This window comes from Montipora foliosa, chromosome 2, assembly GCF_036669935.1.
Source record: "Montipora foliosa isolate CH-2021 chromosome 2, ASM3666993v2, whole genome shotgun sequence".
NCBI classification, from domain to species: Eukaryota; Metazoa; Cnidaria; class Anthozoa; order Scleractinia; family Acroporidae; genus Montipora; species Montipora foliosa.
The window spans coordinates 51,443,311-51,468,381 of NC_090870.1; the positions used below are offsets into that span (position 1 = coordinate 51,443,311).

Sequence of the window (25,071 nt, forward strand, 5' to 3'; positions counted from 1 at the left end):
TGAAAGCTACGGGAAAAAAAGCACATTTCCAAATAAGAATGAATAAAAATTTCGACAGAGTTTCAAGATAAATTTCAGTGTCACAACAGAAACTAGTGCAAAGGTGTACCGAGCATGTTCATTACGAATTTGTGCTGTAACAAAGCAATCTTCAAACAACTGAACTTGACATCAATGTTGCTTACGTCATTGCTCGGTTCAGTGGCACTACGGGTGTCAGCTGCGACAGGTGGCTTCAGGCACATAAATTTCAGATGAAAATTACCAAATAGCAAGAAGTCAATTCCTTTTTATAGCCATTTATTAATCCACACAAGTAAATTTAAATTCAAATTTGCATGCCATGATCATGCAGTATGAGGGGCGTCGTTTTTTTGCTTTATGGGATATACCTCTGTCTCTTCTTCGAAACTTGTCTGGCCGACAGGAAAGCGAAAGGTATGTGACAACTGTCATTATAATGTCATGTTTTCACTGGTGAAACAGTGTCTTAGTCTAAACATCGTTTGACAGCATTCATTACAACATACTTTCTGCAAATAACGTTGTTTCCATTTCAATATATTTTTGAAAGTAGACATTTTTAAGCGCCGACTCAGTCTTTAATTGAAGTCTTGAAAAGGGACAAAGACCACTTTGCCTAAACCTTTAAAAGAGCAAAGAAACTTTAACATTAACTCAAGAATGCCAATGCTTTTGGGGCTTACAATTGCATTGGTATCTACTTTTAATTAAAGATCAGACATTGGCAATTTCGAGAGCTGGGGTAATAGGATGTGAAAGGTACTAATATCTCACCTGAGAAGTTTTAATTTTGATTAGTTCAGTTCACGAGAGAAAATCTGAAACGCAATTCCATACTAATAGAGTATGTGAAGTCTATTTGATTTCTCACTCTAATACTACCCTATTCCTTATCTTTATGTGATAAGGATAATGGGATTTCGAAATCAATAACTTGTATCTAATTCGATGATTCGATGATCCGTACTAAGTGCCGATATACATACAAGGCTGCTTAATTCCCCTTTAATTTTGCTGTTGTGCAGAAAAAACGAGGGGTGCTTCTTATACAACGACTAGGGAGGAAATCCCCAACAAGAGAACTGTATGTAAGTATCAATGTAATCAAAAGTAAAAGTAGGGCTTCAATGCTTGTGATTTCTCAAAAAATGAATAGACCCCGCGGGGCCTTTTAAACGTAACTTTAAAATGATAAAAGTAATCCTTGCAATCAATTTTTTTGAAAAGTGTGTATCGGGAAAAAATGAATTATGTACTCTCTCTCTTCACTTTCAAATTTCATGGGCGCTGCATGCCATCTGAAATAATTTCAACGTGTTATGGTTGCCATATTGTTATTTTTACAAACCTATGGTCCTTGAGTCGGAACAATGGAACCACCATAACATGTAACGACTAATCCAGATCGTGACGTGTAGCAATTTGAAAACTAAAATTTGCGATTCTGAAATCATATGTTTTTGATAAAAAGTCTTTCTTTGAAAAAAAAATTCAAAGTTGGGAGTGATCTCATGTTACCTCAAGTTAGGTTACCTGTGAAAAGTGACATCTTTGTGGAAATAAGGTCCTCGGGTGCTTACTTTGGGCAACGAGAAACAGGCGTAAATCTGCCTTACAGTATGATTAGTAGAATGAACAATTGTATCTATGAGCACTCGTCAATATCCGAGTTCGAATATTAGTAAATTAACAATTATTCCACAAGCGCTTGTTGGATATGAAATGAAAGATAGCCAACAATGCGTGTCGCACCGATGGCTATAATCATCTCATATCCAACAAGCGCGAGTGGAATAATTGCTTTATTAAACGCCCACAAATGATGGATAAGTTTCCCCAACATTATTTTGTAAGAACATAAAAAAATTGATGCGTGCATGCAGTTACTAATATTTTTATAGCATGGTTTAAATAACAATTAGACCCGTAGCCCGCAAGGGTTACGGGTGAATAGCCCATGAGTCGAAGCCGAATGGGCTATTGACCCGTGGCCCTTGAGGGCCAACTAGTCGGACAGAAAAGGCAATAATAAAGTTAGCCAATGCAAGTTGAAGAAATATCTATTTGGGAATAAAACGAAAGAAAGCGTCACGCTTTTCGCTACTCGAGGACTATTACTAATAGTCCTCTATTAGCGTAGCCAATTAAAATGCAGGATTTGCATTAGTCCACTAGTTGGGTGATGCTAATAGCTCATAAACCATAATGGCTAAGTCAGTCAAAACTCTAGAATTGCATTATCTGATGATGTAGTTTTTAATAATTCCTCTTATCCTCCCTCTATCATGTGTGCTGATCCAACCAATGTCACTTTCTAATGATACAATTTGAAAGTGATCTCATTTGATGTTATGACCCGTCCTGATGGTATGCTCAGCAATCATTTTCGGGCTCTCACAAATGCAAGAGGGGTCAAGACTTCTGCGATTGCTGAGCATACCATCAGGACGGGTCATAACCGTAACATCGATGGGATCATATTCAAATTTTATCTAACGGTCGATGTGATCTACTTTCCACTGCTTAATGTTATTTTTTGTTATGAGTGGAGGCTCAGCGACTCTGGTCCACGTCGCCTTCTTTCGTTAGCGGGATATTCATACCGTACAGGAGCACAGATTTTTCTAAGCGGGGCATTTACATCTTGTTATTATTATTATCATCATCATCATCATCATCATCATTATTAGTAGTAGTAGTATTAGTATTAGTATTATTATTATTCTATCCCCTATAACTTTATGCCGATTTACAACACAATAGCCGAAGTCTATCCTACTTGACAGAGAATGTCTTTCATAGGATGCGAGATGTTCCTAGCAGTGCAATCTTCTGTAGTTCACTAATTTTGATGTTACCCGAGATTCGTTTGGTGTATTTCTCCAAGCCCTTTATTATTATTATTATTATTATTATTATTATTATTATTATTATTATTATTATTAGCGAAGCTCAGGCGCGAAGCACCACGGGTAAGATGTTTTGGGAATTCTATTCATGCAACCCAGTCTCCACCCAATTGATGTATACTGTCTGCAACGGTAACTGAAGTAATATATAGATTTAACCAAGCCTAAAAGCGGAGATCCCGGGTTATTTATTCTTACTGACTCTGGATTAGTGAAAATAAAAGGCTTTGGAACTGCCCGCGTTTTGGTTTTCCCGGATATTGCTTAATTATGTCATTTTCTTCGCTGCCTAACTAGTCAATTCCACCGTTAATTTCACCCGAAAAACCAACTGATCGCATGAATCACGAAGGGTTGAGTGCGATATCGGTTTTTCCACCGAAATTTACTGTCGAACTCACCAGTTAGGCAATTAATTTTACTTGAACGGCAAGAGTTTTAAAAGAAGACAAGCAAATCCTCAGCAAGCGAAAGGAAAAGGAAATAAGCCATTTCACAGTCGACTGTCAAAAGCCAGCGAATAGGAATCACGCTAAAGTTAGAAATCACAGACGTACTATAGCTCGTGATGGGACAGATCGTCTTTGTCGGTTCAAGGTCAAACAAGGAGTTTTATTGATGTACCTTATTCCACTTTATCTCTGAAAACGAGATCATTTACATTTTGATGTATTTCATTGAAACACGCCATCTTGGCTTAGAACCAGAATCGGCTAGAAAGGACAAACTTCAAGCAAGATCTTCAAACAATTACCTGTACGCGCTCTAAACAAACTTCTGAAAACACAAGCTGGTGATATTTGTCCTAACTTTTACGAGAACTCATTGAGATTACATGTTTCTAACATAAGGGCAAAATTTTCTTGTCACTTGTCAAACGGAGTGAAAAAACTCGTTGTTCGCTCGCATTTTAAAGCCAAACAAACCAGCAAACAGATCAATTATTTCTGTCCAAAAAGAGTACAGATCATTGTTATTTAATTCCAGTTGAGAAAAAAAATTCAAGTTTCATCCCTGAACAAAGGAAAAAACGACTAAACCACTTTTTAGAAATATGCATCCACTTGAAATAACTCATCTGTAAAAATAACAAACGTTTTAGTGTCCAAGAAAAGAATTTGTGGAGTAACTTCTTCCACCACGTTTGAGCTATGATATTGCTGGTGTAACGTTTAATTTTGTCGTTCTTGTTCTCTTTCTCTCTTCTTTCGTTTCTGTTCCTCTGTCATAGGCCGTCCAGGCATCTTGCAACCTTAGTAGATTCAAAATTAAAAATCTCAAGATAAGTCTCATGCCAAAAATTGCAATTCAGAGCAAAAAGTAGCACTAAAGAAATTAAAAATGAACACTCAGCTTTAAGTTTATATCCCTCCAATGCTTGACTTCAATAACTACGTAGCCACCAGTGTGTCCTGACCACAGCTATATTATGTCAAACCGGGATTAAAACCAGCGAAAAATGCAAGAAAAAGATATTTTCGAAACCGTACCTGAACACGGAAAGCATCGGATGTCAAGATCTTTTGTTGATGTAGCATCGCCGTGTAGCTGCGTCGAGCCACAGAAAGAGCGCGAAAAATTAAGCCTCGTTTATGCTCACGTGTGAGTCTGACCTGGCTTGAGCCTTCGATCCAATCAACAACCAGTTCCTGGTCAGCGGTGAACTGACCTCAGTAAGGTCCAACGTGGGCCGCGATATGGTCACGTGATACTGGTCAGCAGATATCTTGTTTTGACAGGTATCAATTGACCATAACATTGATGTCCAATATCAAAAATGTATGCTGTAAGCTAGCCAGAGTTTCAACTGGAGTACACTGGTCAAATAATAATTAGCATACATAGAGGGGTGGATGGACGTACGGTCGTACGGTCATACGGTGACCAAAACCAAAGTTTCTCGCATCGATGGGTTACCATCTTTTCTTAACTATTGTGCTGCCGCTGTAAACTTGTATTATCACCCGCTAAGAAAAACCGCCGACCGAATTGTGGCGAATAAATGGGTACTCTGGTTACAAATCCTGTCCGGGAAAGAGCACCCGCGATCATAATAAAATGAAAATCTAGCCACTCCACATTAATAGGCCGTACAGACTATCGGGGTGGAGGTGGGAAGGCAGTACAGCCTCTGGAGACGGGAGTACTCGGGCAATTTTCCTTGGCGGGTAATCAGGTAGCAGTGTTGCTTTTGGCATCCCGCGTTTTTACGGCGAGAAATCATTTTAATGACCATCAACGGGATAAAGAGCAGGAGAGAAGAGGCGACGAAAGACGCGAGAGAAGCCGAGGAAGAAGAAGAAGAGAAAAATTCAATGAAGAACACCGTAAAGCTGAGAGAAATCGAGCGAGAGACAAAACACTCCACTTTTTTACAATGACTGCAAAATTCTCGCCCTTTTATTGGCTAATTTTCATTGTCAATAAGCTGACAGACACTTAAAGTTAATCTATACATTTAGCCAAGCCTAAAGGCGGAGCTTTCTGTTTATTTATTCTTACTGCCTGAAGGGTTAGTGAAAATAAAAGGTTTCGGATTGTCCGCGTTCTGATGTTTCCGGTTACTGCTTTAATAATTAAAATCATTTTCTTTGCGTTCTTCTATGGAAAAGTTTATTGCCTAACTAGTGAATTCCAAGGTAAATTTTGCGCTAAAAACCCATATCGCATGAATCACAAAGCGATGAGTATGATATTGGTTTTTCGAGTGAAATTTACTTTGGAATTCACCAGATTGGCAATGAATTTTTCTTGAACGGCGTGAGTTTTAAAAAAAAACAACACCACCCTCAGCGAGCGAATGGAAAAGGAAAAAAGCCATTTCAGAGTCAACTGTCAATAGCTAGCGAATAGCAATCACGCTAAAATTAGAAGCCATAAAAAAAATTTAGTCAGCCAAGGTCAAAGAAGAGTTTTACGGATGTACTTTATTCCACTTTATCTCTGAAAACGAGATCATTCACCTTTTGATGTATTTCATTGAAACACGCCAGCTTAGCTTGGAACAAGAATCGGCAAAATAAGTCAATGCAACCAAAAAAGGACGAACTTCAAACAAGATCCAGAAGATCCTCTCCAACACTTAAATAACGTTTAGGTGCTGCTTTAAACAAACTTCTGAAAACACAAGCTAGTGAGATTTCCCTCTAATTTTACGAGAACTCATTGCGAATACGTGTTTATAACATAAGGGCAAAATTTTCTTGTCACTGTCGAGGCACAACAAAAACCAGTTGGGCAAACGGTGAGATTTTCCCCTAATTTTACGAGAACTCATTGCGATTACGTGTTTACTTTACCTGTTGAAGTAGCCTTAACTTTGTACTGGGTCACAACATCTCGAGGCAGTCAACTTCCCTTGCCACCTCTGACTTACATTCTCTCCTTTGAGTATAATAATTATTATCATTATTGTTGTTGCTGTTGTTCTTTGACAATTTACCCGTAATTTTAGCGATCAAGAGAAAAAGAGGAGCCATTCTGGAGAGATGGGACGGAATCGACGGGTATCTGAGCAAAAATTTGTTGAACGATCCTCGCTATCCCAGCATGCCCACATATTTTTCATACATATCCACATTTAGTGAACCATCTAACTGGGGAGACAACTATGGATCTCGACTCAGAGGATATTTTGTGCCACAGGCAACTGGACTTCATGTGTTCTTCATAGGTGGGAAAAAGACGTTAGAACTGTACATCTGGCTGAGGCTGCTGGATGCATGGTTAGCGTTAACCAGTGTTAAATACCATGGAAACCTATAGGTTTGATATATTTTAACCAACAGTTAGCGCTAACCAGGCCTTGAGCAACCGCCACCTGTTATTTGGGTGCGATTTCTAAAAGTTGGAACGAACAGAATGGCTAACAATTTAGTTAACGAGTCGCAATACACTGACTGTCCGTAAAATGCTCAATGATGCAAACGTAACTTTTGCATCAATGATGCAAAAGTATCATCATTGAGCATTTTGTTGCTAAATTAAATATTAAAAGTGTTGAGGATTAAATTGATCCGGCATTGGTCTAGATGCTATCAAATTTCTTAAACTTGTAAACTATTTGGGTAATCAGTCCCTAGACGTACGCCATTGCAGACTTTTCAAACTCATTAAGAATTCAACGATGAAATTATATATGAAATGGATCATATATGAACTGCGGATATGAAATCAAGGGAAGCTATGATCCCTGCAGCTGTGAACGTAATTTTTGCAATTGCGTAAAGAAGACTGAAAAATTCAGGACTGCAACCGGGTTTGAACCCGTGACCTCGCGATACCGGTGCGACGCTCTAACCAACTGAGCTGTGAAGCCACTGACGTTAGGAGCTGGCCATTTGTGGGTTCTAATGTTCCCGTGAGGAATGAATCAACGATGAAATGATATATGAAATGGATCATATATGAACTGCGGATATGAAATCAAGTGAAGCTCTGATCCTCGCAGTTATGAACGCAATTTTTGCAATTGCTTAAAGAAGCCTGAAAAATTCAGGACTTCAACGGGGTTTGAACCCGTGACCTCGCGATACCGGTGCGACGCTCTAACCAACTGATCCTTGCAGTTGTGCGTTGATTCATTCCTCACGGGAACATTAGAGCTCACAAATGACCAGCTCCCAACGTCAGTAGCTTCATAGCTTAGTTGGTTAGAGCGCCACTTTTCCCAGATCTAACCCTCTGAGCTTTGAACGTGAGTAATTGCGGACCTTGAAATGCCAAACTCACCCTCAAAGTAAACAGCCTTTGCCAGGAAGTTGTTAAGTAAAGACATTTTAAAAATCTAAAGAGAAAAAGAAATGATTTTTTGTTTATAGAACCACTTTAAGTTGCGCATATGTTGATGTCGGTCAGCAAAAAGATTATTTAACATTTGCCTTTGTTTTAAGAGAGCGACAATGAGGGACAGCTCTTTCTAAGCACGACAGATGATCCGGCAAAGAAGATATTGATATGCAAAGTTGGGAAAGATCACGAATCTCTGCCGATGCAGTTTAGAAAGTACGTTTACAGCTCGTATTGCTTTTGACTTACACTCGAAACACGGGCGCCGGCACCCGACGATAATGTTCGGTGAAGTATGAGTTCGGGAGAGTCAAACTGGCCTAAGAATTTCGGTACTACGTTGCTAAACAGCTATAAATTTCTTTCGTGAAACATCACCTAAAAGATTCGCAACCAGGAAAAAGGTCACCTAGCAGTTTCGGGTGAGTAAATGGTTAGCTGGGAAGTTCAGCTTGCAATTCTGAATTGAAGTTTTCATTCCCGAATATTTTCGGACACTTTCATTTTCAGCTAAGATATCCGAACAGATTAAAGTCTTGTAGGTGAAAAAAAATATCTCTTTAGACAGTCTTTATACATTCAGGGTCACCCAACGACCAATTTGTTGTAAAATGTATTATTATACCCCAGTTAATGAAAATAAATGTTATTAAGGCATTTTCAGGTGTTTTTCAGTGTTGCTGGGAAAACATTATCTGTTCCTTTTTCCCAGCAAGACAGACAAGAAATTTCCCAGCCAGCTAGATAAAATTGGTTGGTTTCCCAGCGAGCTGATCAAATTTATTTCCCAGCCAGGAATTCCGCGCTTTTAAATCCCTCGATCCAAAACGACCGAACAAAAGCGACAAAACCGGAACAAAACAGGTTTTTTCCGCAAGCGCAATCACTCTGACCCGGCAGCCGTCGTATGTTTGTGACAATTCTCTAGGAGAGCGAAGGGGTTCTTTTTTTTTTTTTTAGTCGTCCTCAGTCTTCAGAGTTTCTACAGCCAGCTCGGGTTGAAATGCTAGAAAAAGTCAATAATTCCCAGGCAAAACCTCTATCAATAACAAAATTTCCCAACCAGCTCATCGAAACACCTGTATTTTTGCCAGCCAGCAAGATTCCTCCGGGGAACAGATAATGAGAGGAACAGATTCGTTGGGTGCCCCTGTACATTACAAGGAGCGTAGAAATATCTCTCAAAGGCTTTTGGCTAAATTTGTTCGTTGGGTGCCTTTGCCAAAACACCGCTTTGGAATTTGAAAAATGGTAATCTCTTTTACTCCGTTGATGCTTGAAGTGACGTCGAAGTTTAATTTGCAGCAATGTGGCCACAACTGAATCCTTTATTGTTTGTATTTAGTTTCAACTCAGTTACGAAAACGAAACGTCATTCCACTCCATACGTTAAGTTATAGCTATCTTAAGGATTTTTCTCGATTATTCCATCTTGTTACCATTGTACAACACGGGCGAACTATCCTGTAACTGCAAGGTTACGAAGAGTTTTGAAGTAAGGATGAGCAAGAGCTAGACTGGTGTTATATTGGTCTTGTCTTCCTAGGATTATTTACGTGTTCATTATCTTGTAAAAACCAACCACTATGTTTCTCCAGGTACCCTGAACAAGAATCTTATCCGATTAACTTGAAAAAAGACAAGTATTATTACATTGAGGCTCTACACAAAGAACAGTATGGAAATGATTCCCTGGCGGTAGCCGTACAGACGCCCGATAAAATTTTGTATGCGCCAATCCCATCCCAGTTCCTGTGGACGTCGGCACCTCCTCGAGGTATGTTAATGAAACCTGAACCAACAACAGATAAGAATAATGTGTGGACTCACGTTTAGAAAAACTGAACTGATTCAGCGGAAGAAGTAATGTAAGGAGATGTAACACTCTTACATTCGCATTTCATCTGCACGTAAACGATATGACCCATTTTTCCCTGATTTCACGCGCACTCCCCCTCATATCCGAAAATCTATCCGTAATACTTTGTTTTACAAGAGGCCACAGACAGCCCAACAGAAACTACAGATCGAAATAATGTTATTGATTAAATTTTTTTATAAGAATAAGAATAAATCGGAATCAAGCACTACAACGGTGATGAATTAACGGCGCAAAAAAATTAATTTACCCTTCTCTAATCATTAAATTCGTTCGTAAGTGGGCTCACATTTTTTCATTCATTCATTCATTCATTCATTCATTCATTCATTCATTTATTCATTCATTTGTTGTTTACTGATTTGCATGATGATATAGCTGACCAAACAGCTACCCAGTCGCTTCTTATAAAGATAGCAGCCAAGGCAGGGGCTAAAGCTGGAGCCGAATTGGGATTAAGAGAAGCTAAGGAAAGTGGAGCTAAAGCCGGTGCAATGGCAGGAGCAGAGGCAGGCGGACGGGCTGGAGCAGAGGCCGGAGTTGAAGCTGCAACTAAAGCAGCAACCGAAGTAGCCGATAAAGCCTTAAAGGAGGCCTTAGCGAAATTGGGAACATTAAACAAATCGGTAAGTTGAAGCAAAGCTCGTTTGAATCTTTTGGCTCTCACACGCCAGTAATTAGTACCATTTTTTGGCTCTATCTCTGGTATGTCGCTTGAAAACAGCGTGAACCATAGACATCAATCGAAGCAAAATGGGATTATAGTGACCCAAAAGATGTTCCTGCATTCGCAAAATAAAACATAAAATTATTTTTTATCTTTTTTTTTTAGGTATTCAACATATACACGGGAAATGGAAGCGTTATACCTGTAAAACCTGCTGCATCTTCTGTAACTGGAGAACAGATTGTCACTGCCGAGGGAAAAGTAACAGGTCAAACTGGTGCAACCGGTGTTGCCGGTCAAACTTCAGGTCAAACAACTAGTGGTCAAACGTCTACAGGCCAGGCTGGAGCAAGCAGTTCGGTGAATGTAAGCGTTACCGTTCAACCCGGAATGCCAAGCCCACCAGTCTCCTCCCAGCCTGGAATCTATCAAGGGGCCTACGTGTACAACAGGGCAATTCCTTACTACATTCCACCAAAAAGTTATGACCCACAAACTATTGCAAGGAATTCAAAGTTTCTGGACTCACGTGGATTCGCAAGAGTGAGTAAGTAAAAATTCGTGGTCATCCCGTTTCCTTATCTGTTATTCCCTCCTACAGAGATGAGTCCACAACGATGCTAGTTTCCTTCGCAGCCGTTAGGGTCGTCACGCAACGCTCCTCCCCTCTAACGGCGTTAGTGGGGAGGAGCGTTGCGTGACGACCTTAATAACGGCTGCGAATGAGACTGAACGAAGCCCGGTTTTCCCAATTATGATGCTTGCTAATTAAAATCATTACGGATTCATCAGACGTCGACGTCAGTTTTTTAAATGAAGATTGCATCACCATCATCATCACATCGATATATAAAAAGTTTGCTTTCCACGAAAAAAAATATATCTTCCTCAAGCACCATCTTTGATTTTGAAAGGTTCTTTATCGAAGGGAAAAAAACCTATAAAAACGAGGGATATCAAGGAGCCACGAAGCCAAATTAAAAGCTTTTGAAAGGCAAAGAGTTTACGTTAGTCGTTCGCAGTGTCTTTCCTTTCCATAGCAACGTGTATGCGATCAGCCCGATAAGCCTGGACCGTACGCCACGAAGTCCGAGGAAGAGTAACCCCTTTCCCAAATCTTTTTATCGGTTTTTTCTTGAATTTGTAAAATATTCCACACTCGCGCTCGTCTTCTCGTATTCTAAGCGAGAAATGCACCTTACGCAAAGAAACATCCCCAGAGAATGTGGGAGCACTATTGCTATGAACAGTTTGCAGACTGGTTCTTCAATATGGCAGCAAGTGTAAGTGGTTAATATATGTAAACCTTATCTTTGTTTACACGTCTTGGTAGTCGTCAACGGAGGCATGTACGCTCTCTATGCTATTGATGTTCCAGCAAGTCAGAACCCAATATACAACCTTTGCTGGCGAATCACTAAAGGAAACTTGGAGCTTACTCAGAGTTGTCAGGTCAGGGCTTAAAAAGAGCAAATGACTTACTTCTATGAATTAAACAGAGGAAAAACTTGGACAACAAAACAAAAGCCTGCATAGATTAAAAACCCCTTCCTTTATACACAGTAGTATTTAAAGCTATGGGGGGGGGGGGGGGGGGGGGAAAAAAACCGAAAAAAATCCATGCAAGGGAAAATTCCAAGAAAAAAAATTCGCGCAAAGAAGAAGGTAAAGAAAAAAATTCATGCAGAAGGAAGGTACAATTGTGACTTTCATTTAATAATTATATAATATTTGCCAGTGTCTATTACAAATAAATCTTATTCAAAATATTCTTGGGGCCTTACCCCAGGACCTGCTATATCATTATTAATAAATAAAGACATCTAGTGTACTGAGGTGTTTTCCTCACACTGAATGAAATGACAAATTAAAGGTGACATAAATTAATTCACACTACAAGAGCATGTTAAAATGGGGTTGACAGACCTGCGCGTCAGGAATCTCTTTGCTGACGACGACCAAAAAGGATTGGACAAAAATGAAAAACGCTCGTGCAGAGCGCGCAGACGTATTGTTTTTGCCCACTAAATATGCAAATTTGTGATGTTCTCGTTGCCGTCGCCGTTGTCGTTGCTAAAGCTCCCGATTAAATCACAGTGAGGGAGGGAGGGCGTGGCAATGAAATGCACAAATTTCACTGGACCGGTTTTTACTCCAGTCACGCTCTGTTGAGAGCAACAACCGAAGATGTTAGAATCAGCAAAGACTCATCAATGAACACTAACTATAGCTTAAGTACAGCCACCCCTTCTCCTCATCAAAAATCTATTTTTTCTCAGAGGGGAGGGGGCGCCCGTACACAGGCTACACAAACTAAAGAAGGAATTTATTTCCTCATATCACGCGCTCGGTAATCACATATCTCGCAAGTAAAGGGAGGGGAATCCAGTGGTTATCTCAATGGTTCATTCATTGACATTTTTATAAGTTTGACAATCAGCAACTGAAGAGGCCCTGAGGTTAAATAAATGTAGATTTTTGTAGTTTTTCATCCAAATTTTGAATGTGGAGTAGCATGTTTTTCATATCTAGTAGGCGTTTAAGTTCCTTCAGAGATCCCAAGTTAAGCTTTAAGAAGCGCCTATATTCATTTCTGTTAGTGGCCTGATTTGTGCTGGCAAGCTTCCAACAGGGACACTTTACATCTTTCTTTAGTAAAACTCAGCTTTTTCGACTGTTTTGCAGGCGTTCATTGTTCACATTCCCGGATTTGACAAGGGAACAGGTGAACACCAGACTATAGCATTTGAGTCCGTATGTGTACCCGGTCACTACGTTCGACAGAAGAACTACAAATTTGCATTGGGGCAAAAGGGCGACAAAAATTTTGGTAAATCAATGGCACAAACAATCAAGATTGATTTTAAAACATTTTTCAAGATATTTTATTTCCTACTTTTTTGTACCAATTACTCACTAGACCCATAACCCATAACCCGATATTTTCAAACCCTAGACTACGACGCCAGTTCTGCCTTTTTCCAAGTATTTTCGTTGCCAGGCGCCTTCCAGTTCAGTCTTATGAGGAAAGGCTGGTACATTTGCAGAAGCGTTCATATCAATTTTCACCGAACAGCTGTCGTCACAGATTACAACATGGCAACTTTGGAATGGCTGAAGAAATGTTCATTCGCTTTAAGACCTCTCGGGGTAGACGAGAAAATACGGATGAACTGCTTTGATGTGCTTCAACCAACGACTGTGCCTCCTGGATTACTGCTGCCGAATGTAAGCAGTGTTCTCACGACAACATCGCCTCCGACAAACGTAACGACACATACAACTCGTCCGCCTACAACTCCAACTACGCCACCTGATGGTAAGCTATTGAGCATCCCCAACATTTTTTGATCCTCTGCGTTTTTATAATAATCGGGCAGTTATAATTAAAAAAGGCTAATTCGTTCAAATATGCGGTACCACAGCCTGCAGAATTAGTGGGTCTCGTTATATAATGTGCTAATATTGCTTTCTGTCCATTTTACAGGGATAGTGAGTTATGGATTCTCTCAACTTTGCGAAGATAGACTAGAAGTACTTTTCTTTTGTCTTTTATTACAAGTGATGAGGTTCGAGTCGAATTTGGATAAACGTCACGAAATATGAGCGTCAAGTCTAAGCTATAACTACGTCTTCAAAACACTTAGTTAACGTTAGCGTGTCTGTTCTTTTTAAGTAAGTGTAAGTGTTTTAGTAATTATCTATGTTAATCAAGGATGTCCTCTTGAGTTGGGAGTCGAGTTTTTGTGCCTTTGATCGTCTTTATTTCTACGCAAAAGTGATGTGAATTTTGAGCAGATTCATAAGAGGGCACTTCGTGATACACGTTAAAATTAAAATCACTTTCAATCCTGGACACGTCTTTGTCTTTCAGATTTGGTCTCCTTGTTGTGTCTTCAGGCCACGGTGAACCCTTCTGATGCGTTTTGAGTTCACCTTTAGTGACGTATTTTCGCTCTTTTACAATCATGATGTGGCTTATTTATATCCTGTGTTCACATTATACAGACATTTGCCTGAGTTTTACTTTCTCCAACGATGCTGGCATCCCTTTCATGCTCTATTCCAGTCTTAAACCAGAAGGATATTCAGTTACAGGACCAGAAATACGTCTTAAGTACGTCGTTAAAAATAATCAATTCAAGGGTTTGGCCAGAGTATCAGACACCAGAGACCATATGTCCGAAACAAGACGGGAGATACTGTCAGAGGTAAACTTCTACGTTGCCAATTTAACCATTGGAAAAGTACACTTGTTAACAAGACATCTAATAAAGAACTTTATTCAAGTGTAAAAACTGGGGCACCAATTGGTGACACTATACTTTTAAATCAAATTAACCAAAAGAAAATCAAACATTGCTTTTTAAGGAGAGGGGAAAACCGGAGTACGCGGAGAAAAACCTCTTCGGAGCAGAGTAGAGAACCAGCAAGTTCAACCTTCTTATCACGCCGAGCTGGGAATCGAGTACTCTCACCATTGAACCAGCCTTGCTCCCGTAAACACATGGCATAGATGTTGCTCACTTTCATTGTCGCACATTGATTATATTTATCATGGTGATGCATCCTTTTTTATTTCTCCCGTTCATGCCACCTCTATTTCATCATTGTTCTGTCTTCCCCGTTAAATGCCCGTCAAATGCATGATCGAAAGAAGTGATGTATAATACACCAATGTTTTGTCGTTCCAGAGATTCTTTTTGAAAATCAAGAATATGTGCTGCAATAATTTATGGATAAGATCAACACTTGGCATCGGTTTACCTAAGAACACGTCAGAATACGTAATTTGGCAATTTCCCTAGCTCTTATCCAATTAACAAATCGAAAGAGGTTCTGCGTTATCGGCAACGATATTCGTCATCACAGTGGTCAAAATGTTGTGGACTCACGAGGCGCATCCGAGTGAATCCACAACAAATTTTGACCACTGTGATGACGAATATCGTTGTCGATAAGAGTACAGACAACGTTGAACTCTTTTCGATTTGTTTTTTACCACAATATTCAACACCAAAGAAAGTTTTTATTTCAGAGCGTGACCACAATCATGACACGAAGAAAGAGCAAGCGTGATGTTTTATTTCCCAAAATTGGCGTTCCTGATTGGCTATTACATTGCGTGACAAATTGACGCGAGCATGACGCTTACAGCGTTGTCTAGACTCTTATCGACAACGGCAAATTAGCCAATTAGATTGCGAGATTAAAAGTAAAGTAAAAATGTCTTTTTTTCAGACTTCAAATGAACTCAATGATGGCCAGCAGCTCCTGTTGGACCCACCCAATTTAAAGTGGTCGAATATTGTCGTGAAGTTCTGGGCGATAGATCCATCTGGGAAAAGAGAAATTCTCTTAAATGGCAAGAAAATGATCTACGCTATCCCAGGAATTCACTGCACACACCAAATAAGCGTAACAGTGACGTCGCAACCAAAATCCAGTATGTATATTAAACAATTGCTATGGTTCTTTAAAGGGGCACTGTCATGAGCTGCGCATGCTCGAGTTTGTTTCCTCTTGTGCTCACGGAAAATTCTAGCCGCCATTTAATGAATTCTATGTCAAACGTAGCGCTCAGAATTTAATATTTACCTGTCAGGAAGAACTTTCCGGATCAATAAACGTTTGCGAAATCACTGTCGCTGCACGCTTCGTAGCCAGCATCGAATTTAGCTTGCAGCCAGGCGTGAAAAATTCTTTGCTTCAGATAAATACGCTTGTGCGTGTTATTCCACTCCTTCAGGTATTCTTTGCGATCCGTTAAATTTTTCCTTTTTTCCTTTTAGCGAAATATTATATTCATTACATAATTTATGATAATTTAGTGCATTATCAAGTTCTCGCCATAATTTTTAAATTTATACATATATTCATATAAATAGTTTTACATCACGTTCTTAGTTTTTTCCGTACATAATTTTTGTAATAATTTCGCAATTCAGCCTAAGGGCTGCTAGGTTATTAGCCGTCAATAAACTATCTATCTATCTAGCTATCTTCTTTTGTCCTCCACCATTTTAATCCGGTATATGAAAGTCCACCCCATTTCTTTTAAAATAGCTCCGAGATTACTTCAATGGTTTACCACAGGTTCCCCATGCTTAATAGGTGGACTGTGCCCTTTGACATAATGGCGCGATTATAAGGAATCGTTGGCTTTTTTGTGTGTGAAATTACGAACGATTTTTCCTAAAGTCCTTTGTCGGTCTTTGTCCATCCTGTGTGATTTTTAGGTCGATTTGAGACGATAGGATTCCATAGAGTTTCAATTTCACGAAACATTTATGTATGAAAAGCCCCTTGGGGACGTGAAATAAACGTATGTATGTATGTATGTATGTATGTATCGGGCATAGTCTTCAATTGAGCTTGGGAAACCTCTGGTTTTTAAAAAGGCTCAGTTCAGTTTCACTCAACTGAAAGATAAAAATCTCTGACAAATCTGTCCACGTCATCCCTGCGGCATTCTCAGGCCAGCCATCCCCAACTTAAATGAACTGGCGTCCAGTCCTTGCGCGGCGCGAGGTTAACGCGCAAAACGTATGACAAACAGAAATATTTAAATGTCTATTTAACTCTGAGAAAATGTCCAAAATTGACGACTGCATTATTTGGAAGGCACAAGCTTCCTGGATGGACAATTTTATATGAATTAATGGCATCCCCACTAGTTCATCTTGCAGATGTACTAGAGAGAGTAACTCTCTTGGGTATCTCCTAACTTGGAACATGAAGTCTCTCTCAGAGTACTTTAATTATTTTTTCACAGTGAAAGGTCAATTTCATAAGTCTTTATAGTACTGCTGACTTTTTAAAGAACCATAGCGAAAGCAATGGCTCAGTTGATTGAGCATCGGACAACGGTGCTTGAGGTCGCGGGTTGGAACTGACCAGGCCAGACCAACACTCAGAACTGAGAAGAAAAGTGCTGACTTTGCATGATTATGTCCTCAAATGGTTAGACATCCTGGATAAGCAATAAAAGTCCCTGTCTCACAATTTTAAATAAACCACCCGAAGGTAGTATAGAGTGGGGCACCGAGATGCCGGTTGCTGCACTAACTTGCGCACTATCAATTGGAGCTTTGCTTTATAGTGTTACCCCCGCCATATGGCTGATGAAACTCAAAAAAACGTAACTAAAGGTATCTAAAGGGGAACGAGTGGCGTTATTTCAGCTGGTGCAGTTACAAATATCCCTGAGCAGTTTTATTCTTTTACAGGTCCTTCAACAACAAAGAGAACAACGACAGCGACTATGACAACAAGACCAACAACTAAGCCAACTCTGCCTCCAGCTCCAAGAACTGTTCCTATCACCACCCCATCACTGCCTGCTGCACCATCGCTGCCATCCCCTCCACATTTTCATATTTACATCCACGCCCCTCGTCCCTCACCACCACCTACAACACCAGAGATATTTCCACCAGAACTTCCCTTTACTAAGCCGCCTCCTCCCCCTAAAGTGACGGTGACAACTCTGCCACCAGCACCACCGCCCATTCCCATCACTGCGCCACCCCCTCCGCCACCATCACCCCCACAGCCGCCGTCGCCAACCCATGCACCCCCTCCACCAATCACAACAACAGAGTCATTTTGTGGTCCTCCACCGTGTATTACAACTCAACCTCCTTTCACACAGCCTTCATTTACAACTCTTCCGCCATGTCAGCCAAGTTCTGGTCGTCCGTCCCTTAACAAAACACCTTGCAAGCCAGTCCTCCTTCCAACGCCAGCCCCTTCGACAGTTTCACCTGCATGCCCTCCTGGATCTACAAAACCTTGCGCTCCAGTTCCGGCCGTCTTTCCACCAAGACCTCCAGAAGTTTCACCAGTAGCCTTACCTACTCTGCCTCCCATTATAACTCTACCTCCAACTTCAGGTGAGTAAGGTGTACAATGAAAGTCGGCTGTCTGCGTGTATAGCTCTGCAAATCTCTTTCATTAAAATGCCGTACAACTTCTTATTGTAGATTTTGGAAGTAATACTTATTTTAAGATGAATTCTCTTTAATTTGTATTTTCAGCCTCATGGCCAGTGCAAGGTAAGCTTGCCTTCTTTAAGTCATATTCGTTTGATCATGATGTAACGGTGTATTGAGGGATTCCGCTTTTTTCCAGCGGTGTAAGTAAAGTATATTGACTTCTTAATGCACTGGGAATTTAAATGAATTCTTTTTCTAGTTTTGACATGAAAAATTGTGGCCCAAAGCTATGAATTACTTTGCCAGTGAGATGATCAAAATCTTGATACTAATGGTAAAAGTCATCGTGGGAAAAATGGTTCGATAAAATGCGTACCACCCAAGCCTCTGGTTCGATGACTTTAGATTACCAACTTTCAAAATGCTGCAAAAGGCATAATTTATCACTTTACAATAGGGGCGTTTCGACATGTTAATAGACGAAAGTGCTGACGCTTATCAACTCTTCGCATTCAATAGTTAGTAAAGTCACGTTGCCTCCATAAAATTCGTATCTTAAAAACATCGCTTTTAAGATTTTCTCATTCATTTAACTCATAGGTTGCATGCCAACTCATGGAGGAACCTCACAGGGCGCTTGCTGTATGTTTCCGTTTATGTACAACGGGGCTCCCCAGCATCGCTGCACAAGAGCTGAACGAGGCTATCGCTGGTGCGCAACCACGAGCAGTTATGACACAGATAACCAGTGGGGATTTTGTTCTGGTTGCTTTTTGTCTTTCGGTGGTACATCAAATGGAAACTGCTGTCATTTTCCGTTTACTTACAGGGGTAAAATATACACTACTTGCACCACTCAGGATGAAAGCAGGCCTTGGTGCGCCACAACTTTCAACCATGACATTGACAAACAGTGGGGTTACTGTGGAGGTAACGTCAATTTATGTATTATATAATCAACAGTATAGAGTTCACCTATAGAGTGCAAGAGAGCTTAGAGAGTGCAATACGGAGGTTGCTATGGAAATACAGAGATGAAGTAATTTTGTGAAGTATATAACAAATAAAAAACTGTATGATGTTTTTAAAGTTCTCAAATTGCGCTCGCCTACGGCTCGTGCAATTTGGAAAACTTTCAAAACATCACTCGTTCCCATAAATCACGAAATGAACTCGCGTTCATACGATTTCGTATCCTTATGAACGCAATTTATACATGTGCACAAGAGTTAAACGCGAATTATTTCGGGTCGGCTACATTGAATTCATTGTAAAATTTTGCCTCTCATCGTTAATAATACAGAGTGCGATGAAGAGTTTCCATATCGACTTCGTGTGCTAAAGGCAACACAAAATCTTCGCGTGTACGTGAAACGGCGCTCAACAAACGGCGGGCTAAAGTTTGTCATCAAAGCACGACAATTTTCTTATCATAGCTTATCTCTCTCTTTTGAAAACTTCCTCGATTTCTGTAGCTAACAGGCAAGGAATAAACTGGAACTAAACACGTTACTTTGAATTTGGCAAAATGCAAATTTTATCTTGACGTTTGCAGTCTGCCGTTTGGCGTTTGCCGTACACGCGGTTCCAGTTCCTCATTAAGCAATTCTTGTCGTTAAAATCATGTTATAACCCGATGAGAGGAGTTTTGCAGGTAAGCAAGGCTTTTGGAAACGCGGCAGGTTTGAATCGAAAAATCGCATCTCTGTCATCTCCTAATAGTAGTCAGACTCATATAAAGCACCTTACTACTGGAAGAACTCTGTGTATACAAGGCTTTGTTCTGTCTGATTCTTGTGACGGTTTTACATGAAACGGCAACGGATCGTCACTGCTCGTCAGCACGAAAATTCCCTTGTTCTAACTTTCTCTCCCTTTGGAGACGTTTTCCGTATCTCTGACTAACAGGCAAGAACTAAACCAGAATCAAGTTAGTATTTGCATCAGTGTTGGTATCATGATTGGTAATGTTACTGGTACTAGTACTAGTACTGGTATTGGTACTAGTATTAGTAGCAACCAGAAGCTCATGACCTTGAAGGGTTTAACTCTGGTTCAGTGGTGGGGTTTTTCCTTATTTGGATGTAACTTAGGGCGTGCATTTTCCCGCGCGCGCAGCCTCGATGTTATTTTTGTTCATATTTGGGCATAACATTGGTGTCATAAAACCCCAGGCTTGTTCCAAGGAAACGAGTTGCAAGTTACACGCTTCAAGGTCGTGTGCTTCTGGTAGCAACGTTTAGCCTCACTTTTGCCGTTTTCATTAAGTGCGAGACGAGCATGTTGCACCGACCACGCAGGCGGGTCGTCACCAGTTGTTCCTGAAGAGCGTCAATCTGATGACGCGTTCAACATCTAAATCTTAAATGCTATTTGACAGGGGACGCGCCTGGTTCGGTTTCTCAGCCTAAAACTGCTTTTTCACCCTGCTCATCTGACTGTGATGCAAAGTGCGTGGACTCATGTCCGGATTACTGTTGTGTCCAGACTATGACCAGTGAACCAAGCTACCAACCTAATCAAGTCGTGGTGCCACAGGCCACCCAGGTGACAGCAATAGATTAAATTCTAGAAAGTTTTGATTCGAGACACAATGTTAACCACACCAAGCCAGAGAACCATCAAACCATGTTTGATCAACCTACTTCATGACAATGGCACTTTAGTTATCTTAAAAACGATGGTGAAAAAATACGAAAATGGATAAAACGTTACATTGACCAGATTGTATTTTCCGAAAAATTAAACAATTATGTCACCTTTTGTCAAACCAGAAAAAATTTTGGCCAAAAATTTTCGCCATTTTGCTTACAGACCGCTCGCACACAGACATAAATGGATCTTTTGTTTTCTACATCAACATGGTCGTCTTATCACTTGAGTGCAAACCAAGAATACACAACAGATAGAGTGAGTTTCAATCGAGTGTCGTAAAACCGAAACCAAAGTAATTCCTTTGACCAATCAAAAAAGGCGGAGATAATCCAGTAAACCAATCAAAATTCGAAGTACAGTCAATTCTTTCGTAAGCAGACAAACTCGGGGATTGGAAAAAGTGTCCGTAAGTTGAGCTGTCCGCTTACAAGAATTATTCCCATAAGCAGACACCAACATAGCAACCGAAACTCTTTATTGATGTTAAATGTTAAAACTCGGGAAAAAAAAGATCTATACAGTATAACTCTTCTATATTCAATTTCAAAAAATAACTTATACGGGAATTATTGCTGCCCCCTATCTATGTAACTTTGGTGCTAATAAAACATCCATTAACAAACAAGGTACTATCGTGACTAGAAAAGGTTTAAAAGGAGGCAGTGCGGCCCAGTGGTTAGGGCGCTTGCCTTGAGATCCGGAGATCCCGGGTTCAAGACCCGCTCTGACCACTCGTTGAATTTGATCCTGGTAGTCCCTGGCTCAACTTCCCAGCTGCACTTGTAAATAGCCAACTGGTTTGCCTCCGGCCAGTTGGGATTCTTAACAGTTGTTGTTGTGTTCTGTCGTTTGGTTGATTGTGTTTCATTGGCCCTGAAAAGCCCCTATGGGGAGTGGTCAATTCAGTATTGTATTGTATTGCTTGGTCCTAAGACAGTTTGGAGAAATAGCCCGTAATGGTTGACTTCCTCCTTGCCAATAGAGACTTCAGTCTCATGTCTACTAAGATATCGTTGACCTTGGTAATCGCCTGGGCTAGCGGCTCGTTTCCTTGCCAGTCAGAAAATGCCGCTAGGCTTCCAACAATTTCCAGTGGCTGTTCCGCAGAAGTAACTCAAAGACAAATTTCTTTGGCAAGTATCAATTATTATACGTGGGGTGTCCGCTTAAGAGAGAGAGTAAACGAAAGGAAAAATCCAATTTTCATTTTCCAAAGTGTCCGCGTCTGCTAACAAGAGAGTGTCCGCTTACGGGAATGTGTAAATACAGAGTTTGTCTGGAAGGTAAAAGGGGGAATTGAAAAAAGTGTCCGTAAGTAGAGCTGTCCGCTTTCGAGAGTGTCCGTTAGCGGAGAGTTGACGGTAATTACACGTAGCTGACAAAAAGCGCGGGAAAATGTGCACGCGCGAGCCACTATTGGTTTTGGTTTCACTTCTGATTGGTTCAAAAAGTGGGGCGAGAACTTTGAACCAATCAATGAGTGAAGTAATGCAAAACCAAAGCAATTCGCTAATTACTTTCGACACTCAATTGAAAATCGCTTTATGTCCAGAAATGCCCCTAATTAGATGCACGAGGATTTCAATAAGCGTCACGAAGTGTCCACTTGCTCTTCTCCCCAACTTCAACATCACTCGTGTCTCGGAATGCAGACGATTAACGTCACAAAGTGTCTCCCAAATACTGCTGATTCTCAAGTAAAGATAAACCGCTGTACTTAACCTAAGCTGTAGAAAGGTAACCTTTACCCTTCCTTACCATATTGTTGAAATTTGGTAGCACATGCTTACCAAGGTGATTTGGTGACGTAATTTGGAGGACTGGGAAGAAAAGATTTAACTCCGTATCCCACAACCGCGCGCGGCCTTAGGTGTTGTTTCCAAACTCCCTGCAGTATTTCCATCGCCAAAACTCAACAGATCATTCTGTGTCTACCACTTTTCCTGTTACTGAATAAGCATTCAAGTAGACCCGACGAGCTCTAACCTCGCCTATACCATACTGAATTCGAAAATAAGGCCGCGCGAGGTTGTGGGATACTGCGTTAAAATTTTTCTCCCAGTCCTCCGAATTACTTCACCAAATCACCTTGGTAGACTTAAGGACACCTCGTACTGAATGTCAAAATTGGCCGTGCCTCTGATTACCAGCATTTTTGGACAAAAGTGAAGAGGAGTGATTAATAGTAATAAACAGGTCTAAGATATGCACGATAATTAAGGAAAGACTTACCCTACTGATTCTTACCAAACCAATCCACTATCACAGGTTGATCAGTTACGGGAAGTACAGCAAACAGCACAGTCGTGCCCGTCCATATGTGCCAAATTCTGTGTCCCAGACTGTCCCGTCCGGTGTTGTAGCCTTCCACTTGCATTTTCTTTGACTCGAGGTTCTCCTGCAGCGTCAATGTACTGTCCACGGGTCTGCTTCAGTACGTGCGTCAGCTCTTGCCCTGCCGGATGTTGTTCATCCTCTCAGCCGAGTGTTAACCACAACTCAGTTTCCTACAACATCAAATTACCATGTCGAGCTGAATGTCATTCCAATTGTCTTGCCACATGCCCTACCCAGTGCTGCAATCCCGGAAGTGGAAGACGACAGGTCATATCGTTTCCTCAAGTAAAGGCAGTGGATGGAGGAGACAATGAGATGACATTTGCCGGAAATGATGAATCAACTTTAACTATGATGGTCCGGTCGAAGATAGTTTGCCCAGCTATTTGTATCAAATCATGTTTATGGAGATGTCCCAGAGAATGCTGTGACAGTAAAAAGAAGGAAAGCAGTAACAAAAAAGGAATTCGGAATCTAGTGGCTATAGGTATTTTATATGTTCGTTTTCGTTTCTCTTGAATATTTGGCATTTCTCCCTTTTGGCGAGTCTTTGCTGAAGAACTATCCTGCATCAATCCCAACTCCCGGTGTTTAAAATGCCATTTGTTAAGTTTAAAAAATTGGCTTTTTTAGCATCAAGTCCCCAAGACTGTGGGGTCCACTTTCACCATTTGACCATTAAGCTGTCATCCTTGAAGTAACCTCGCAGTTTGAGACAGAACCCGGATAGATTTGAAGTAAACTTTCACCCAGTTGGGCCAAATATAGGGGGGCTTCAGCTCTTTAAATTACCTTCTTTTCTCTTGCTGAAGGTCTAGAAACGGTGTTCTGTTTTCCACCTATGTAGTCCTCTTAAGCTCGATTTCCTATAAACCTTATTAAAAGCTGAAAGAAAGTCAATTTTAATGTCTGTTTGACTAAGCTTAAAACGTCCAAAAACTTTTTCGACCAAAATGTTTTTTCTTTCTCCAAAGAACAGCCCCCATATGGGGCGAGTTTTAGCGTTTCCTCTTTACCCTTGTGGCAGGGCCAGAAATGAGAAAAAATTCTACGAATCGATCTGTTTTAAACAAAACTCTCACTGCGTTTCATAATCTTGTTTTTTAGATTGTAAATATGGTCGCTCTACAACGGGAGGGAATGCTCAAGGCGCCTGTTGCAATTTCCCCTTCATTTACAAGGGTGCAGTTTACTGGACCTGTACGACTAAAGACTCAATCAAGCATTGGTGCTCTACCACAAAAGAATTTGAAGTCGGGAATAAGTGGGGCTTTTGTGCTTAGCCGGCCAGTGGGATGTACATGGCATGTTTCTTGACTAAAACGTAACATAGTATTTGGTGGTCAATGTAAATGATGCACAGGATGTTGAGGTTTGGATTTCTTTCACACGTCAAATAAAGAGAGCTTTGATACTAGCTGACCTGGTGCTTAAAGCATTCTCGAGCTCGACAAGAGGACAACGAAGGTGAAACATAAAAAGAAAGGAAGACTTGATAAGCTTTGGTACAACATTGTATTTTGTAATGTGCCAGAGAGGAAAAAAACAATTTACTTAATCCATGTAGAACAAGAACGTTGTTATTTTTCAGAACACAAAAGTATTTGCACGTGACGCACATTGTTTTAGTTGAAAATAAAGAATATTTTGTTAATAAACATCTGTTTCTTTGATGCCCTGCTAAGCTTGCATGGTCATAACAGAGAATGAGATATTTTTTCTAAAACCAGTTAAGGATGAAAAATGATCGCCTCATATTTTGAGGTTAAAGTATCCGCTTTTGATAGGCTTGTCTTCTCTACTATCTCCCACCTGGTCGCCTCAGTCATCTCTGGAGACCTGGTGGGGTCAATCCCACTAACATATAACACACTG

The 25,071-nt window shown here is 40.5% G+C and overlaps 1 protein-coding gene across 1 annotated transcript; it reads left to right on the forward strand.

Moving 5' to 3' along the window:
• The first annotated feature begins 278 nt into the window (after nucleotides 1–278).
• Nucleotides 279–24,791, forward strand: LOC137993496 (uncharacterized). The gene is made up of 18 exons (XM_068839400.1): nucleotides 279–438; nucleotides 1,050–1,112; nucleotides 6,388–6,606; nucleotides 7,826–7,937; nucleotides 9,320–9,498; nucleotides 9,979–10,226; nucleotides 10,433–10,814; nucleotides 11,601–11,719; nucleotides 12,953–13,097; nucleotides 13,224–13,586; nucleotides 14,276–14,478; nucleotides 15,509–15,713; nucleotides 17,497–18,162; nucleotides 18,307–18,324; nucleotides 18,805–19,134; nucleotides 20,585–20,751; nucleotides 23,128–23,683; nucleotides 24,304–24,791. The coding sequence occupies exons 1-18, from the start codon at nucleotides 357–359 to the stop codon at nucleotides 24,477–24,479; spliced, it is 4,233 nt and encodes a 1,410-aa protein (XP_068695501.1). The 5' UTR covers nucleotides 279–356; the 3' UTR covers nucleotides 24,480–24,791.
• The last annotated feature ends 280 nt before the right edge of the window (nucleotides 24,792–25,071 follow it).

Excerpts from the sequence above, each read along its gene's own strand:
- LOC137993496 (XM_068839400.1), top strand. The coding sequence starts at position 357 with ATGAGGGGCGTCGTTTTTTTGCTTTATGGGATATACCTCTGTCTCTTC. Across the intron at positions 6,607-7,825 it reads ACTTCATGTGTTCTTCATAG|AGAGCGACAATGAGGGACAG; the intron begins GTGGGAAAAAGA and ends CTTTGTTTTAAG. Across the intron at positions 23,684-24,303 it reads TCGGAATCTAGTGGCTATAG|ATTGTAAATATGGTCGCTCT; the intron begins GTATTTTATATG and ends CTTGTTTTTTAG.